At 41.1% G+C, this 19,408-nt stretch overlaps 1 protein-coding gene across 1 annotated transcript; it reads right to left on the bottom strand.

Moving 5' to 3' along the window:
- Window positions 1-771: 771 nt before the first annotated feature.
- On the bottom strand, window positions 772-16,093 carry LOC121496146 (zinc finger protein 709-like). The gene is made up of 4 exons (XM_041764440.1): window positions 15,903-16,093; window positions 3,734-3,860; window positions 3,462-3,534; window positions 772-2,899 (listed from the first exon to the last, which is right to left on the bottom strand). Exons 1-4 carry the CDS (start codon window positions 15,903-15,905, stop codon window positions 1,324-1,326), a joined length of 1,779 nt encoding a protein of 592 aa, XP_041620374.1. The 5' UTR covers window positions 15,906-16,093; the 3' UTR covers window positions 772-1,323.
- Between the last annotated feature and the right edge of the window lie 3,315 nt (window positions 16,094-19,408).

The following is a 19,408-nucleotide window of genomic DNA, read 5'->3' on the forward strand; positions in this document are numbered from 1 at the left end:
GGGGCTGCCCGAGTCCTCTATTTTTAATGTAACTCTATATTCCAAGTGCTAGCCATAAGCAATGGCAAAGAGCAAAGAACAAAGGATGAAAATAATAATTCACATGACAATATACTGTATGATGATCTTTGCATCCTCACAACTACGCCAACTACTTATTGGCAAGGAAAACAGAATAAGGCTCTTCAGGCCAATGAGAAGGGAACTTTCTGTAAATAAAGAAATGTAGAGGGACACCTGGGTGGCTCATTGGTTGGGAATCTGCCTTCATCTTGGGGTGTGATCCTGGGATCAAGTCCTGCATTGGGCTCCCTGAGAGAAGCCTGCTTTTCCCTCTGTGTCGTGCCTGTCTCTGTGTGCCTACATTTTTTAAAAAAATGTAGAATATAGGGCAGCCCCGGTGGCGCAGCGGTTTAGCGCCGCCTGCAGCCCAGGGCGTGATCCTGGAGACCCTGGATCAAGTCCCACGTCAGGCTCTCTGCATGGAGCCTGCTTCTCCCTCTGCCTGTGTCTCTGCCTCTCTCTGTGTGTCTCTATGAATAAATAAAAAAAATCTTTTTAAAAATGTAGAATATAGAAATAATGGCTAAATCATACTGAATACTTGCCCCACAGGACACTAGGAAAGGAAAATATGAAAAATGTTATTTTTCAACATTCCTTTCTTTACAGAATTTTTAAAATATATAAAAATTAAACCTATTTGCACATTAGAAATACATTTCAATCACCCACAGATCCAAGAGACTTCAAAACAAGAACACAAAAATATTACTAAGGAAAAATTTACTTATTAAACTTAGGAACTCTTGTTTTAAGAGTACCTACATAATTATCTCACTTCAGTATCTGTTTGCAAAAGTGGAAGTCTATAGCAAAGAGAATCACTTTAAGGATGAATACCTGATAAACACCATATATGAATAACATTTACAACATTTCTTTAATGTGAATTTTAAGAACTATTCTACATGAATTCATGTCCACAAAGCTTTTCCATATTGAGTATGATTTCTTTCTCATTTAATTTTCACACTACCTTGAAAATATCTGTAAAAATTATAAAGTTTTTATTTTTTAGTTATATACTAATCCAGTGAATAATCTAACATGTTTTTTTAGTGATGTCGGGCAAGTGAAGGTTTCCTACATTGTTTACTACCAATTGAATTCTCTCCACTGAGTTTTTGGTAAGTCCCAAAGGAAACAGAACTGAAGTCTTTCCTACATTCTTTATATTTCTATAATTTATGTCTGGTGTGCATTCTTACCTGCCCATGAAAGACTATGCAACAAATGAAGGCTTTCTTACATTCCTTATTTTCACAGACTCTCTCTCACATGAGTTCTTTCGTGATTTCGTAAAGAATTAATAAGACTGAAAGCTTTACTACAAGTTTTACATTGATAAGGTTTCTCTCCAGTGTGAGTTCTTTCATGTGTTCGTAATGAACTGGGAGAAATAAATGCTTTCTTACATTTCTTACATTTATAAGGTCCATCTCCAGTGTGGATTACCATGTGTGACTGAACACCTGAGCGGAAAATGAAGCCTTTCCCACATTCCTTACATTCATAAGGTTTTTCTCCAGTGTGAGTTCTTTCATGTTTTTGAACATAATAGTGACTGCTGAAGGCTTTACCACATAGTTTACATTCATAGCGTTTATCATCAGTATGAGATCTCTCATGTTTGCGTAAGTTACTAGAATATCTGAAGACTTTACCACATTTTATACATTCATAGGGTTTTTCTGCACTATGTGTCTTTTCATGTATTCGAAAGGACTGGGGACAACTGAAAGCTTTTCCACATTGCTTACATTCATATGGTTTTACTCCCGTGTGAGTTCTTTCATGAATTCGAAAGTAATTGGGACAACTGAAAGCTTTCCCACATTCCTTACACTTATAAGGTTTCTCCCCAGTATGGGTTCTTTCATGATTTCGAAGGGAACTGGGATAACGGAAAGCTTTCCCACATTCCTTACATTCATGAGGCTTCCTTGCAGTATGAATTCTTCTATGTTTCCCAAGGGACCTGGGAGAACTGAAAGCTTTCCCACATTCCTTGCATTCATAGGGCTTTACTCCACTATGTGTCATTTCATGACTACGACAGTTTTTGGGACACCTGAAGGCTTTCCCACACTCCTTACATTCATAAAGTCCATCTCCATTTTGCTTGATCATGTATCTTCGAAATTTGGTAACAGAACGCAAGGCTTTCCCACCTTCCTTACATTCACAGGGTTTCTCCCCATTATGACTTCTTTCATGTTTATGTAAATTACTTGAGTAACTGAAGGTTTTACCACATTTTGTACATTCCTTAGGCTTTTTTGCACTGTGTATCCTTTCATGTATTCGAAAGGACCTGAGACCACTGAAAGCTTTACCACATTGCTTACATTCACTAGGTTTCTCTCCAATATGAGTCCTTTCATGTTTACGTAAGTTACTTGAATAACTAAAGGTTTTATCACATTTTATACATTTGTAGGGCTTTTCCCCGCTGTGTGCCCTTTCATGAATTTGAAAGTAATTGCGACAAATGAAAGCTTTTCCGCAGTGTCTACATTCATAGGGCCTCTGTCCAGTGTGCGTCTTTTCATGCATTCGAATGGACTGGCGATGCTTGAAGGATTTTCCACATTCCTTACATTTATAAGGCTTCTCTTCACATTCCTGATATTCATATGGTTTGTGTCCAGTGTGAGATTTCATGTGCTTGTTAAAGGTTGAATGATACATGAACACTTGTCCACATAAAGTGCATTTATGTAGTTTTATTCCAGTAAAAGTTTTCTTCTTCTGATTATGATATGGGATCTGGCTGAAGATTTCTTCATACTGATTACATTCTTTACTTTTACTGAGTCTTTCTACCATTTGACTGCTGTAAAAAAATGAGAAGCATATTATTAATAGCTTTGTTCTTAATCCTCTTAAATTTATTGATAACTATGATAACTTTACTATTTTCAAGGAAAAGGTAGGTTTTCTGCATATTTTGATTGTTTGAAAGTTAACACCCTGAGAGCTTTCCAACAGGGCTCCATCTTAGCTATTATCAAAACAGCTGTTTCCAGGTGTACCATTTTTCAGAAACTGTACATCACAGTAAAAGGTGAGAAAAAACTTTTGATGAAAATATCCTAAGGATCAGTGAATTTATTTTTTTTAAGATTTTATTTATTTATTCATGAGAGACACACAGAGAGAGGCAGAGACATAAGCAGAGGGAGAAGCAGGTTCCATGCAGGAAGCCCGAAGTGGGACTCAATCCCAGGACTCCGGGATCACGCCCTGAGCCAAAGGCAGACACAACCGTTGAGCCACCCAGGTATCCCAGGATCAGTGAATTTAAAGCTGCACTAATTTATTTGCTTGTTTTTTAAATTTCATGACATCTTGGATTCTCTAATGAAACTTTATTTTCTCATGCAAATGCTACTCACCTTAGATTTGTCTCATGATTTTCAACCTGATCTTCACTGTCATGGATTTTCCATTTTTCTTCTGACATACACACTAGGAAAAAAGCAGTATAAATTATAAAAATTTAGAGAAAATTTGTTAGACTCTACGTCCATGATGAGTCCATGATGAGTTGTGACCATGGCAGGTTTATTAATAAAAATATTCCATCTTTTCCCTTGAAATGGCACTGATGAGCAAGTTACACTAAATCTCTAACTGATTTTGCAAGTAAGAATGTCCTCATTCTTACCTATTGAGGCCAGGTTCCTGAAGGTTTCCTGCATCACATCTCTGTAGAGTTTCTTCTGGGAGTGATCCAGGAGAGCCCACTCCTCCATGGTGAACTTCACAGTTACATCCTCAAAGGCCACTGTGTCCTAAATAATTCCATAAATGTATATAGGATGGGTGAGATGAACTACTGAAGACCTATACTCAATTTATAGTAGTTCACATATGACTTCCAGAACATAAATGATGTGGGGGTACAAAGGTGTTTCTTTCTTTTCTGTTCCAAAGGTGGGGCATAATGAGGATGACAGGGTTTTCTCACTCCTGTCACCAAATATGTGGTATTTGTTCCAAAGCCACTTCTCCAATTCTATGTTACCAAACAAGTGTCCAATAGTTCAGTTCTAACACAAACTACCCAGAGTTTAAGTCAGATTCATAGTATAAGAGGTCAGTCCCACACACTGCCCCTATTTGTGATACCAGCTACAAATGGGAAGGCAAGTTTATTATTTTCACAGCCAACTACAAGTTCACAGATTTCTTCCACACTGTCTCGTTTGGTAATTTACTGAAATGATTTTAAGAAACTTAGGAAAATGCTTTATTTACCATTACCAGTTTACTGTAAAGCATACAAGTCAGGAACAAAGAAAAGGTGCAACACATAAGATAAGTTAAGGCGGTGGTATGGGTAAGGGGAATGGAGATGCAAGTGGGGTGCAGAGCTCCCATCTCCTTATGGACACACTAACCTCCCAGCAGCTGGTTGGATGCACCAATGCAGAAACTGTCAGAATCCTGTCTTTAAGAATTTTGATGGAGGTTTCAGTACATGGACACAATTTAGTAAATCATTGGCCATTGGTGATTAACTCTATCTCCAGCCCCTGTCCTATATTCAAAAGTGGAGAGCTGCAGCTCAATGTTCTAAACATTTCATCAAAGCTTGGTATTTCAGGTATCCAAAACCCCATCATAAAAGCTACCTAGTAAGTGGCTAAGAGTTGCCTCTTGGCAACACTCTTTCACCATTAACACTGAAGTAATTGTGAGGGCTTCAAGAGGATTATGCTAAGAACCGAGGACACTTACCATAAATCATTCTCATTACATCACAGTAGGTCAAGGACAAGGACTGCTAAAAGATTAACAGCAAATCATAGGGGATCCCTGGGTGGCGCAGTGGTTTGGCGCCTGCCTTTGGCCCAGGGCGCGATCCTGGAGACCTGGGATCGAATCCCACATCGGGCTCCCGGTGCATGGAGCCTGCTTCTCCCTCTGCCTGTGTCTCTGCCTCTCTCTCTCTCTCTGTATGACTATCATAAATAAAAATAAATAAATAAATAAATAAATAAATAAATAAATAAATAAATTCAGGGGACATTTCCTTAAAAAAAAAAAAAAAAAAAACCAGCAAATCATAGTAAAGACTGCTTCCCCACTGACTCCATGTCCCCTACATCAACTGGGATCTTGCTTAATTTAAGTGCACTATTCTGAAAGAACTACAGAATTTCTTTCTTTCTGGTAATTTCAGTATGAAGGCAACAATGTCTCCTCTCACTAAACCTAGATGACACTGTACTGGAATTCTTAGCTAATACATTCAGACAAGGGGAATAAAAGGTAAATAAAAAAAAAAATGAAGGGTATACATTTGGGGAAGCACAAAATAAAACTGCCTTTATGTCATATAACAAGATTGTCAATTGAGAAAATGTAAAAAAAAAAAATCCCAAATAACAAAGAAAACTCCATAAACCAAAAGGAAAATTAAAAGATAATCAAAGTTAAGGGCGCTTGGGTGGCTCAGTTGGTTGAGTGTCCAATTTGTGGTTTCAGCTCAGTTCATGATCTCAGGATCATGGGATCAGGCCTGTGGGGCTCTGTGTTTAGCAGGGAGTCCACTTATCTCCCTCTCCCTCTGCCCCTCCCCTTCCTTCCCTTGTGCATACTATATCTATAAAAAATAAATAAATCTTTTTTAAAAATAAATTTAAAAAGTTAAAGGGTACCTGAATAGCTCAGTCAGTAAGGTGTCTGCCTTCAGTTTGGGTTGTGATCCCAGCATCCTATGAATGAGCCTGTCAGCCCCCTCTGCTGAGCTGGAAGTCAGCTTCTCCCTTTCCCTCTGCCCCCTCTTCCCGCTGTGCTCTCTCATGTGTACTATCTCTCAAATAAATAAATCTTTTTTCTTTTTTTTAAACAAAAAGTTAATACTGGGGCACCTGGCTGGCTCAGTCAGTAGAGTGTGGGATGCTTGATCTCAGGGTTGTGAGTTCAAGCTCCACACTGGGCATGGAACCTACTTTAAAAAAACTTTAAAAATAAATAAAAAGTTATTATAGAAAAGGCAGGGGATCCCTGGGTGGCTCAGCGGTTTAGTGCCTGCCTTTGGCCCAGGGCGCGATCTCAGAGTCCTGGGATCAAGTCCCGTGTCGGGCTCCCAGCATGGAGCCTGTTTCTCCCTCGCTTGTGTCTGCCTCTCTCTCTCTATCATGAATAAAAAAAAATAAAAATAAAAAAAGGCAACTGCTTTCCTATAGATCTATACAAATATGCAAATATAGTTCTGTAAACCTAACTGCTTCCTCATCTTTGACAAAGAATCAAAGGTAACTCAATGGAAACAGTCTTTTCAACAAATAAGGTAAAAAAAAAAAAAAACTGGACATCCACATGCAAATTTTTTTTAAATCTAGACTTTACACCTTTCACAAAAATTAACTCAAATTTGATCATAGATCTTAGTGGTGTTTGGTAATTAATTTAAAAAAAGTTTTCATTACAGTGAAAAACTATTCAGTACTCAGTGAAACAGAAGGTAACAGAATGAAAACACAAGTCATAATCTGGCAAAAAAATTTTCAAAATCACTTATCTGATAAAAAACTGGTAATAAACACAAGCAAAATATTCTTAAAATGTAACAAAAAGAAACAATCCAAATAAAGATGGAAAAATATCTGAATACATACCTCACTAGTACTATACAAATAGTAAATAAACACATGAAGACAATTTCAAAATCATATCTCATTAGGATATTGTACATAAAAAGAACTAAGAGATATCACCAGTTGCTTATAATCATTAAACATTATGAGAACATCAAATACTCATTGCTGGTAGAAACAGAAAATGGTATACTTACTTTGGAAGAAAGGCAGTGTCTTAACACTAAGGCTACATTTACCATACTATGCAGCAATTATGTATTTCAAAGGTACACAAATGAGTTGAAAACTTATGTTCATAAAATGAAAACTAATTTTCATAAAAATCCTACACATGAATGTTTATAGGAGCTTTATGCACACTTGTCATGACTTACAGGGAACCAAGATAATTTCAATAGGTGAACTGATACTGAAAGTACCACTGGTATATCCACTGGATGAAATACTTTATTTTTTTATTTATTTATTTTTAAGATTTTATTTATTTATTCATGAGAGACACACAGAGAGAGAGATGCAGCGGCACAGGCAGAGGGAGAAGAAGGCTCCATGCAGGGAGCCTGACATGGGACTAGATCCCGGGTCTCCAAGATCACACCCTGAGCTGCAGGCGGCGCTAAACCGCTGCGCCAGCGGAGCTGCCCTGGATGAAATACTTTAAAGTGATGAAAGAAATGAGGCTGTCAAGCCAAAAGACATGATGACATTTTAAAATCATATTCTAAGTGAAAGAAGACAATTTGACAAAGCTACATACTGCATGATTCCAAGCATATGACATTCCAGAAAAGAGAAAATTAAAAGGCTTCAAAAGACCTTTGGTTACCAGGTTTTGGGATGGGAGGAAGGAGTGAATGACTAGGTAGAGAAGAGGATATTTTCAGGACAGTGAAAGTATTCTGATACAAAAATGATGGAAACACGTCATTTCACATTAGTTGAAGATCTGAGATCATATAACATAGAGTGGACTTCATAGACTTTAACGCATCAAAGTTGGTTCAACAAATGTAAGAAATGTATTACAAGTTATAAAATATAGGACAAACTGTCCAGGAAAAGGGGTCATATGGGAAGTCTCTGCACTTTCTGATTAAGTTTTCTGTAAACCTAACTGCTCTCAAAAACAAAAACTCTATTAGAAAAAAGACACATTAATATTCACACCTGATAACTGACCCATGACAGGCACAGACCATCTTTATTCAATATATTTCAACTTATTTCTGTAAGCCATTATGGTGCTTTATGGAGTCTGCACCCTGAGACTTGAGAGGAGAAACTTCCACTGAATGCCTTGTTAGAGTGTCCAGAAGAGTGTACTTGGAGAAATGAGTGCTTTTGTTACTATCAGTAACATGTGGACTCAGACATAGATTATATATAGTGTCCTGGCAAGGCCTTGTACTCTGGCCTTAGAATATACAGAAACAAATGTTACTTTGATTTATATTGGGGGTAGTGGGGGCATAGGATTCCTCGAGTTCTGTTACCCTAGTAGGGCAACTCAGAGAATCACTCAGACTAGTGAACAGATGAAGATGGTCTTGATTGTTGCCTGGTGCTAAGACGACTGCTTGATGTATGGTCAGTTGTGATGACCCTCTGGTCAGATCCCAATTCAGACATAAAAAGCAGCAATTCTGCCTCTGCTCTACTATGTATGAATGTGGTGATGTCATACCTAAAGTCTATGAACTCCCATTGCTTTTCTCTATGGAGCTCCCCAGGGAGCCCAGGGGTCTGGAAAAGGGGGGACTTCCTCTAGCACTGTGGGATCTTGCAAGAGACTGAGGAGAGGGTGGGCCATGCCCTCCTGTAGGTGACTATCCCAGAGGGCCAAGGTTTTCCTCATGTCTCAAGGTGGTCAAAGAGCAGCCTTTTTTTTTTTTTTTTTTTAAGATTTTATTTATTTATTCATGAGAGACACACAGAGAGAGGCAGAGACACAGGCAGAGGGAGAAGCAGGCTCCATGCAGGGAGCCTGACATGGGACTTGATCCAAGGTCTCCAGGATCAGGCCCTGGGCTGAAGGCGGTGCTAAACCGCTGAGCCACCCAGGCTGCCCAAGAGCAGCCTTTTTTAAGGTCATCATGGGTAACTCCAAGAGGCATGAAAGGAGGTCAATGAAGCATCTAAGTGAAGAAGTCTCTGTGAGCACTACCAGGAGTGCCAGTTCAATGGCAGTTTCACGAATCTCCAGCCTTTTGAGGTACGGGTGCCCATTTGTAATTAACAGCATAAATGGGCCCACATAAAATTTGTAAATAAGAAATATGTTATCTCTGGAACAACAAAAAAACATAGATGTTGTGGGTGCCAATAGGAAGAACAGCTATTTCCTCATGATGCTAGAAAGGGAGTGGGTGTCAGATTACCAAATAATTTCCAGTAAAATAACAAGGTTGATCAGGCCTCACATTTTATGTATGACAATGCCCCATCCACATTTTGCTAGCTCCTTTTCTCAGTGTTTGCTTCTCTAGCATGTCCTTAGAGGAGGAGCTCATTAATGTAATGTGGCACCTGTGTTCTTGGAGAAACCAGGATATGGTTCAGATCTTTGCCTTCAATAATTGTGTGGGAGGGCAATACTGTTGAAGATCCATGAGGATAACCCAGTAAACCTGTACTGTGTCCTTTCAAGATGAAGGCAACTGCAGTTAAGAGGCTGTTGAAATAAGCAAAGAACAGACTCCGCCAGTCTGTGACAGCAGGATATTTACTCTGTGACAGCAGGATATTTACCCATCTGTTGATTGGGTGAATCAATAATTTCCACAAAGTTGGGGACTAATAATAGATATCCATTCAGTTTGACCACCATTACAGTTACACGGTTGCAGTAATCCACTGTGAGGTGTCATTCAATCGTTCCAGGTAAGAATAAGTCAAATTTGGCTGTTCAAAGGAGAAGCACTAGGAATAATCAACTCTTCACTAAACAGGTCTTGTATGTGGTTTCAATCCTTTAAGGGCCTATGCAGTTTACACTGGGCCATATGAACTACTCTACTTAGAGGGTACAGTCCAAGAGGTCTCATCTTGGGAAGACAATTTGTAAGTGGCAAGGACCTTATTTAATTTTCATTTATGAACTATTGGTTCAGAGCTTCTTAGATCACTACAGGCTATTTTAGGACAACCAGTGCTATGGCCATGGAGGATTTCTGCAGGACCATAGTTCTGATGGTCAAGAAGAAACAGGTGTGCTGTTTGTCCTCTATATCCTACTCAGCAACCACCAAGAACGATCATGGGTACCCTGCTTAAATATAGTGGGATCCCAGTATAACTATAACTTGAGACCTTGTATTGACTGACTGCTTAATGGTTTCTGAGTTAGTGCATTACATCAGATAGCAAAACTAATTCAGAACTTATGTTGCAAAGGCTGAAAAGCCAACCAGTACATTCTTACCCGATGTATAAATTATTTTTGTACATTTTGATTTCCAATTTGGTTGTTATGGTCTTTTATTTCAGTATTTTATCTATTAGTCTCTTCTTTGAGCATCCCTCTTCTCTTTGTTCCTGGATATACTTTGGCAGATGGGGGTGCCTCTCTACCCTAATATTTATAAATGGTTTCCTCCTGAGAGTCTTAAATCAGGGCCTTTAGGGTTAGGAGCCTTTCCCATGCTAATTGGTTGCTTTAACAGATTTAAGGACAAGACTTTTATTTTATTTTTTTTATTTTTAAGGACAAGATCAAGTCAGCTTTGAACTAATCCCTTTGCTGTGCCACAGAGTGCCACGATGTGTTCCCAAAACTCCACAGTCTTCTGCCTACTTCTTGCAGAAGAGGCAGGGGCAGGAGCAACAGAGGTACTCAAAGATTCCATTCAACTATCTAGTGTTTGGAGTGTGGACACAGCCCACCACTTATTGGCTGTCTTTCACCCTTTCTCTCTTCTTTTTCTTTTTAAGTGTCTGTTTTCCCAAGAGTAACCTTTGAATGAGGCCACTTCTTTCCACAGGGCATAAGGGGCCAACCCAGCCTCTGTCACAGCTTCACAGAGACAAAAACCAACAAAGAAAAAAAAAGAAAGAAAGAAACCAACAAAGACATCAATGCAGGAACCACTTTTAAGGAGGGCCGCATTCCAACAGTTCTGTTCCCAAACCCTAGAAATTCTCACAACTGCCAACTTTGGTTGGTCCCATCTAAAACTGAGGCTTGCAGGGATCCCTGGGTAGCTCAGCGGTTTGGCGCCTGCCTTTGGCCCAGGGCGTGATCCTGGAGTCCCGGAATCGAGTCCCACGTCGGGCTCCCAGCATGGAGCCTGCTTCTCCCTCCTCCTGTGTCTCTGCCTCTCTCTCTCTCTATGTCTATCATAAATAAATAAATCTTTAAAAAAAATAAAAAAAATAATAAAACTGAGGTTTGCTGGGTCACCAATGCAACAGAGGGCAGCAAAGGGCACAGTACAAGCTCCCTAGCACCCAGCAGTACATGCCACCGTCAGTCAGAAAACCAGGTGAGCAACTTAAAGCAAGAGAGAACAGATCCATGGAATGGTGGCCACATGTGTATGTACACATGTGTATGTACACATGCTGTTCATGGTGTCAACTGTTATGGCCACCTGCTGAGAAGTGGTTCATAATTTTTTTTAATTTTAATTTTTTTAAAATTTATTTATGATAGTCACACAGAGAGAGAGAGAGAAGCAGAGACACAGGCAGAGGGAGAAGCAGGCTCCATGCACCGGGAGCCCGACGTGGGATTCGATCCCAGGTCTCCAGGATCGCGCCCTGGGCCAAAGGCAGGCGCTAAACCGCTGCGCCACCCAGGGATCCCAAGAAGTGGTTCATAAGTTAAGTGGGATGGCTATGTAGCCTCCAACAACACCCAGACACCCAGACAGTAGGTAAAGGCTTAGGACTCATGTAACAGAGGTCTCAAGACAAGGGTGCCTCTCAGGCAGCTCCGAAATGGCTTCAAAAGAATGAAGAAGAACCTGGCTGGGTAAGGAGTTCATTGGAGTTGGGGAGTGGGGTGGGGGCAAGAGTTCTGCACACAGACAGGAGCTTTCCTGGTTGGAATCTCCTGCCTGCTCTAGAGGAAAGACCACCCAGGCTTTCTCATGGGCATGTCCAGCTGGGAGCACAAGGGGTGGGGGGCAGAGTGGGGAGGTGAGGCTTAAGCTGTCAGCACTCAAAACACCCTAAAATGCAAAATCTGACTGATCATTACAAGGGCAAACATCAGTAAGAATAATATGCACTCGCAATTACTTGTTGGATACAGGAGGCTCAAGAAATGATGAAAATTATGTATTTGGGGGTGGCTGGGTTTAACAGTGCTGGAAGGAACTAGGATATGTTTATGGTGATTTTCTTAAGTTATGCTCCCTATCTTACAAATTTACTTTATTTTTTAAAATTTTTATTTATTTATTCATGAGAGACACAGAAAGAGAGGCAGAGACACAGGCAGAGGGAGGAGAAGCAAGCTCCACGCAAGGAGCCGGATGTGGGACTCGATCCCAGATATCTGGGATCAGGCCCTGAGCCAAAGGCAGACCCTCAGCTGCTGAGCCACCCACGCGTCCCACAAATTTACTTTAAAAACATATAAATTTGGGGCCCTGGGTGGCTCAGTCAATAAAGCATCCAACTCTTGGTTTCAGCTCAGGTTATAGTCTCAGGGTCCTAGGATGGAGCTCCATGTTGGGCTCCATGCTCAGCGTGGAGTTTGCTTATCCCTCTCCCTCTGCTCCTTCTCTCTCTCCCTCTGGAATAAATAAATAACATCTTTAAAATATATAAATTTACCTATATTATACTATTTTACAGTCTTGATTTCATTTTAACTGTACACAGGAAACCATTTTAAGATGTAATTCCTTTAAACACTAAAATTACCAAAGTGTAAAGCATTTGTATGGCTTATGAAAATTTTCACGGGCATCCCGGATGGCTTAGCAGTTTAGTGCCACCTTCAGCCCGGGGTGTGATCCTGGAGACCCGGGATCAAGTGCCGCATCAGGCTTCCTGCATGGAGCCTGTTTCTCCCTCTGCCTGTGTCTCTGCCGCTCTCTCTGTGTCTCTCATGAATAAATAAAATCTTTAAAAAAGAAAAAAAGAAAATTTTCAAATGTTCAACTAGCAGGACATGAGACATCAGTTTGTCCTTCTCCTATATCACACACAGGGTATTTTCCAGGAATAAGTAGCATATTACAATACAGTAGGGGTTTGAGTTTAGCTCCTTACATGCACTGGATTTTCAAATATTTATACAAGCTTTGGGCCGTTTTCCTCACATCAATTAAAATAGGGATTCAATTGCTTTAGCCTGTTGAATGTCTGTTCTCTAGGGTCATGCACATGCACTAACTGATCCAAAAATGAAAAGTGACCTGAAGAAAACTTAATTGAATGCCTCTCAGGTCTTGAACACAAATTCTACTTAGCTCCACAATTTTCTTGCTTTCCTCACACCGTATCTTTCAATCAACTCACAATCTCAGAGCCCAAGTACTAAAAGAAACTAGAACCAAAGGATTCTAACTAGAGCTGCACTATTCTATCAGTAAAGGAACCCAAAGTTAAGAAATATTAGAATCAGCATGTATGGGCAGCCTGCTTCACACAGGACAGAAGGAAAGCCACATTCAGAAAGTTCCACATTCTAGGGCAGCCTGGCTCAATGGGTAGAGCATGTGACTCCTGACCTCAGATGAGCTCAAGCCCCATCTTGGGGATAGAGCTTACTTAAAAAAATAAATAAATAAATAAAACAAAACAAAACAAACAAACAAACAAACAAAAAACCCAAGGGCACCTAGGCAGCTCAGTCAGTTATGCATCTGCCTTTGGCTCAGATCATGATCCCAGAGTCCTGGATCGAGCCCCAATATGGGGCTCCTGACTCAGAGGGGTCTGCTTCTCCCTCTCCTCTGCCCTGTCCCTTGCTTGTGTGCTCTCTGGCTGTCACTCTTTCAAGTAAATAAATAAAATCTTAAAACCAAACAAAACAAACAAAACAAAAAACAAGTTCTACATTCTCCTGGTGGAGACAGAAGCCCTGGAATGGGTCAGTACCTGGAAGAATGATACAGCCACCCGAGCAGCCACAGGAATGAAGTCTGGGAGCTCCACACCCTGGGATAGCAGGGGAGGCTATCCAGGAAAAAAAACTGAGCATTATGTACTCCTCTTTACAGGCTCATGGAGGCCAGAGCTTAGAGACATCATCCCCAGGCCTCTGTCTGCCACTGACATTGCTTTGCACCAACAATATTTTAAATGACATAAACCCAATGTCTGAACAATCAAGCAAATCACTCACATCCAGTGTTTATGTGGAAAGGAAGGGGAAAAAATGTTAAGGCACTTTACTGGCTCAACAAGAAAACTCACAAGTGGGGCTACTGGGTGGCTCATTGGTTAAGCATCTGCCTTCAGCTTAAGTCATGATCCCAGGGTCCAGGGATCGAGCCCCATGTTGGGTTCCCTGCTCAGTGAAGAGCCTGCTTCTCTCTCTCCTGCTCTCCCTACTTGTGCTGTCAAATAAATAAATAAAATCTTTAAAAAAAGAAACCTCACAAATATGGATTGCGTTCACAAAAATAAATAGGACATTAATTATTAACATGAGAACAAACTGTTTTATAAACTAGTAATCAGGGGATCCCTGGGTGGCGCAGCGGTTTGGCGCCTGCCTTTGGCCTGGGGTGTGATCCTGGAGTCCCAGATCAAGTCCCGCGTCAGGCTCCTTGCGCTTCTCCCTCGTGCCTGTGTCTCTGCCTCTCTCTCTCTCTGTGCCTCTCATGAATAAATAAATAAAATCTTTAAAAAATAAAATAAAATAAACTAGTAATCACAGCTGAACACTAGGAGTCTCCAAGTGTACTCAAGCCTTGGAAATCCATTTGAACTCATCCCAAATTAAAGAACAGATCTCAAAATAAATAAAAATAAAGAACAGACCTCAGAATATTAGTAACACACATAAGGGAGGGAATAATAATAATAATAATACCAGCAGGGTAATGATAGCATTTTTTTTTTTTTTAAATTCACTCCTTTGACTCTTTGGAAATATTTTACACTGTCTTTCACGTTGTATGGATTTTTATTTTTTATTTTTTTTGTATGGATTTTTAAAAGATTTTTATTTATCTATTCATGAGAGACACAGAGAGGGGCAGACATAGGTAGAGGGAGAAACAGACTCCCTGTCCCAGGACTCGATCCCAGGACGCCAGTCACAGCCTGAGCCAAAGGCAGACGCTCAACCAGAGACACCCAGGGGCTCCTCACGTTGTATGGATTAAATAAATTTTTATTCATTGAAAATTTTAAGACTAAAATCAATTGAATAAATCTTTTAAACGTGACAAACCAGAGGAGTGGTCGTGCTGACAGGGGAGATCACCCAGGAAAGTTTCAAAGAGGAATTTCCACCCAAAGGGCTTCCCTTAGGATGTCTGTGCCCAGGAAAAAATCCTGGGAGGAGGGGCACAAGGACTTCGTACAGCGTTGTTCCAGGGGGTTATTCCCTACTTTTCCCTTCCGTAAAATATCTAGGAATACAAACTAAACGCATTTAAAAGCGACATCCATTAAAACCGGGGGAAGAGGGGATGATAAATAACTGAAATACTGGAAAAAAAAAACTGAAATACTGGATCTGCTTGAAATGCATCATGAAGGACGAACAGTTCATTGTGACGCTGTGAATTGGAGACGGGGAAGTGGGCCAGGAGGGATATGGAAATTGCCTCAACGACTGCCAGTCCCAGGGAGAGCTGCGCGCGACAGGACCGTGGATTTCACCGTTTCCCACAATTCTGTAACACTCAGAAGAAAACGGTCCCCTCTGAAGAGAAAGGAAGGACTGGAGACCTCACAGACCATGCACCTCCCGCGCACGAACTCCGGAGGGCCAGTCGCGATCGTCCCGCCAGTTGGGGTCACCACTGCATACATAGCCTGGGGAGACACGGAGCTGCGGGCGCAGAGCTGTCCGTCCAGACTCGAGGGCCGAAGTTGCCGCGCTCAGGGACGCTACAGGACGCCGGAATGCCAGCTGCCCGCCCCGCCCCCGCGCCGCGCGCCGGCGGGGCCTGAGGTCCCAGCGGCGCCCCCGACGCACTGGAGTCCCAGACTTCAGAGTTGTCCGCGGGGAAGCGAGATCGCGCCACCGCCGCCTCCGGCCGGTTCCAAACAACACTCCGCCCCCTCTCTGGAAGCCCGGGCGTGCACACTCACCATTTCTAGCTTTCCTGGGTCTCCCAGCGTTCCACCTGCGATTTCTGGGGAAAGTACAGGTCTCAGTCAGGTAGAATCAGAGGAAGAGCGACGCGGAAGTTTGGAGCGCAGGTAACCCGCGATGCCAACAATGGCGGGAGCCAGAGGCCTCCTGCGGTGCGCCTGCGGAGCGTCGCCCCACCCACCTGCCCTGACGTCTCCTCTGATTGGGCAGCTTGCAAGGCCCACCCCCTCTCCCTGGGGAGTGACGGCAGGCCAGAGGTTCGGTGTCTGGGGAGCACCCGTGGGAACTCGTCGTCTCCAGGGACCTTTACGTTGGAGGGTAACGCTGAGGGGCCAACTCTGGAACTGCGACCCTTCTTTACAAATACACACCCTTGAGTCACCTGGCTCCATTTTGATCCCCATCCTTACTTATTTCAGAGTTTAAAAACCCTGTTGCCTTCCAAGCACTCAGCTGTGGTGGAAAGTTGGAACCCTAGTCCCAGCTGGGTAACGGACTCTTCCAAGACCGTAAGTTGTAGGGTGTTTAGTCACCTACACCTGAGTATTCTCAGGTATACGTTTTATGCTGAAAGGAACTTTATTTCAGATGATTGTTTGAATGTATCCTTAAAGAACTGTGCTATATAAAAGGCTATAATACCTGTAAGGTAATTTGATTACTGTTTGGCTGATGTAACAAGAAACAAGAAAAGGTTACGTGAGTATAGAATGTTCTTGGAAAGTGTACTTGGAAAGTATTAATATCCTTAAGAGATTGGTTTGCAAAACTCTTAATGCATTTATCCACTTATTTGAACAACTTTGGGGAAGCATTTTTTTAAAAATCATTTTATTTTTCATCATGATAAATGTACTCTTTTATCCCCATTCCCTAATTCCCCCATACCCCTACCTACTCCCCTCTGGTAACCATCAATTTGTTCTTAATCTTAAGAGTCTGGTTGGGTTTTTTTTTTTTTTTTTTTAAGATTTTATTTACTTATTCATGAGAGACACAGACAGAGAGAGGCAGAGACATAGGCAGAGGGAGAAGCAGACTCGCTGCAGGGAGCCTGATGCAGGACTTGATCCTAGGACCCTGGAATCACAATCTGAGCCAAAGGCAGACTCTCATCTACTGAGCCACCCAGGTTGCCCCAATAGTCTGTTTCTTGGTTTGTCTTTTTTTCCTTTGGTTTAAAAAAATTTTTTTTATTAGATTTATTTATTTATTTATTTATTTATTTATTTATTTATTCATGAGAGAGAGAGAGAGAGAGAGAGAGAGGCAGAGACACAGGCAGAGGGAGAAGCAGTCTCCATGCAGGGAGCCCCACGTGGGACTCGATCCTGGGTCTCCAGGATCCCGCCCTGGGCCGAAGGTAGATGCTTAACTGCCGAGCCACCTGGGCTGCCCTTTTGGTTGTTTTGTTTCTTAAATTCCATGTATGAATGAAATCATACCGTATTTGTCTTTTTATAATTTAGCTTAGCATTATACTCTCTTGTTCCATCTATGTTGTTGCAAATGGCAAGATTTCATTCTTTTTTATAGCTGAGTAATGTTCATATATATATATATACATATATATCACTTCTTATCAATTTGTCTAACTACAGACACTTGGACTGCTTTCATAGTTTCACTATTGTAGATAATCCTGCATAAACATAGAGGTGCATGTACTCCTTTGAATTAGTGTTTTTGTATTTTGGGGGTAAATATCCAGTAGTGTGATTCCTGGATTGTAGGATAGTTCTCTTTTTAATTTTTGAGGGACCTCCATACTGTTTTCCAGAGTGGCTGCACCAGTTTGCATTCCCACCAACAGTGCAAGAGGATTTCTTTTTCTCCACATCCTCACCAATACCTATTGTTTCTTGTGTTGTTGGTCTTAGTCATTCTGACAGGTGTGAGGTGATATCTCATTGTAGTTTTGATTTGCATTTCCTTGATGATGAGTGATGTTGAGCATCTTTTCATGTGTCTGCTGGCCATCTGGATGTCTTCTTTGGAGAAATGTCTGTTTATGTCTTCTGTCCATTTTTTAGTTGGATTATTTGTTTTTTTGGGTATTGAGTTGTATCAATTCTTTTTTTTTTTTTTTGAGTTGTATCAATTCTTTATGTATTTTGGATACTAACCCTTTATCAGATATGTTGTTGGCAAATATCTTCTCCCATTCAGTAGGTTGCCTTTTAGTTTTGTTGATTACATCCTTCACTGAGCAGAAACTTTTTATTTTGATGTAGTCCCAATAGTTTCTTTTTTGGCCTTTATTTCCCTTGCCTCAGGAGACATATCTAGAAAAATATTGCTATGGCCAAAGTCAGAGAGATTACTGTCTGTGCATTCTCCAAGGATTTTTATAGTTTCAAGTCTCACATTTAGGTCTTTAATACATTGTGAGTTTATTTTTGTGTATGGTGAAAGAAAATGGTCCAGTCTCATTCTTTTGCATGTGACTGTCCGGGTTTCCCAAAACCATTTGTTGAAGAGTTGAACAACTTTATTGGATCCAATTCACATACTATACAATGGATCCCTTTAATTTGTACAACTCACTGTTTTTTAAAAAAGATTTTATTTATTTATTCATGAGAGAGAGAGAGAGAGGAACAGACACAGGCAGAGGGAGAAGCAGGCTCCATGCAGGGAGCCCGACGTGGGACTTGATCCTGGGTCTCCAGAATCAGGCCTTGGGCTGAAGGCAGTGCTCAACCGCTGAGCCACCCAGGCTGCCCAAGTGTCTGACTCTTGATTTTGGCTCAGGTCATGATCTCAGGGTGGTGAGGTCAAGCCCCATTTTGAGCTCTGTTTTGGGCATGGAGCCTCCTTAAGATTCTCTCTCTCCTTCTTCATCTGCCTCTCTTCTTTGCCTCTCCCTCTCAAAAAAATAAAAAAAGAATATTATTTTCATAAATTTGTGCTAGGCCAACTAGATAGCCATGTGCAAAAGAAAGGTTTGGGGTGTCTGGGTGGTTCAGGTCAGCTAAGCGTCTGCTTTTGGCTCAGGTCCTGATATCAGGGTCCTGTAGTTGACCCCCACATAGTGTTGGGCTTCCTGCTTACTGGGGAGTCTTGTTCTCCCTCTACCTCTCTCCACCCCCACTTGTGTACTCTCTCTCTCTGTCTCAAATAAACAAATAAAATCTTGGGAAAAAAGGGAAAAAAATAGATTTTATCCTTATAGGACACCACATACAATAATTTAACAGGATGAAGGATAAAGACCTAAATGTAAGAGTAAATTATAACACTTACCTAAAACATAGGAAACAATTCTTGGCTTGTATTTGGCAAGGAATTGATAGCTGACACCAAGAGCAAGAATGGGAAAGAATGGGCTCCATCAAATTTGGGCTTCATCAAATTAATGACTTTTTTTCTTAAAGGACACTTATCAGGAAAATGAAAACACTCTTTGGAAGCCTTGTTGCACTATTGCTGAGAAGATAAAATCGTGTTGATGGTATGATAAAACAACATGACAATCCCTTTAAAAATTACAAACCAAGTT

The sequence above is a fragment of the Vulpes lagopus genome, chromosome 7 (genome assembly GCF_018345385.1).
Source record: "Vulpes lagopus strain Blue_001 chromosome 7, ASM1834538v1, whole genome shotgun sequence".
In the NCBI taxonomy this organism is placed as follows: Eukaryota; Metazoa; Chordata; class Mammalia; order Carnivora; family Canidae; genus Vulpes; species Vulpes lagopus.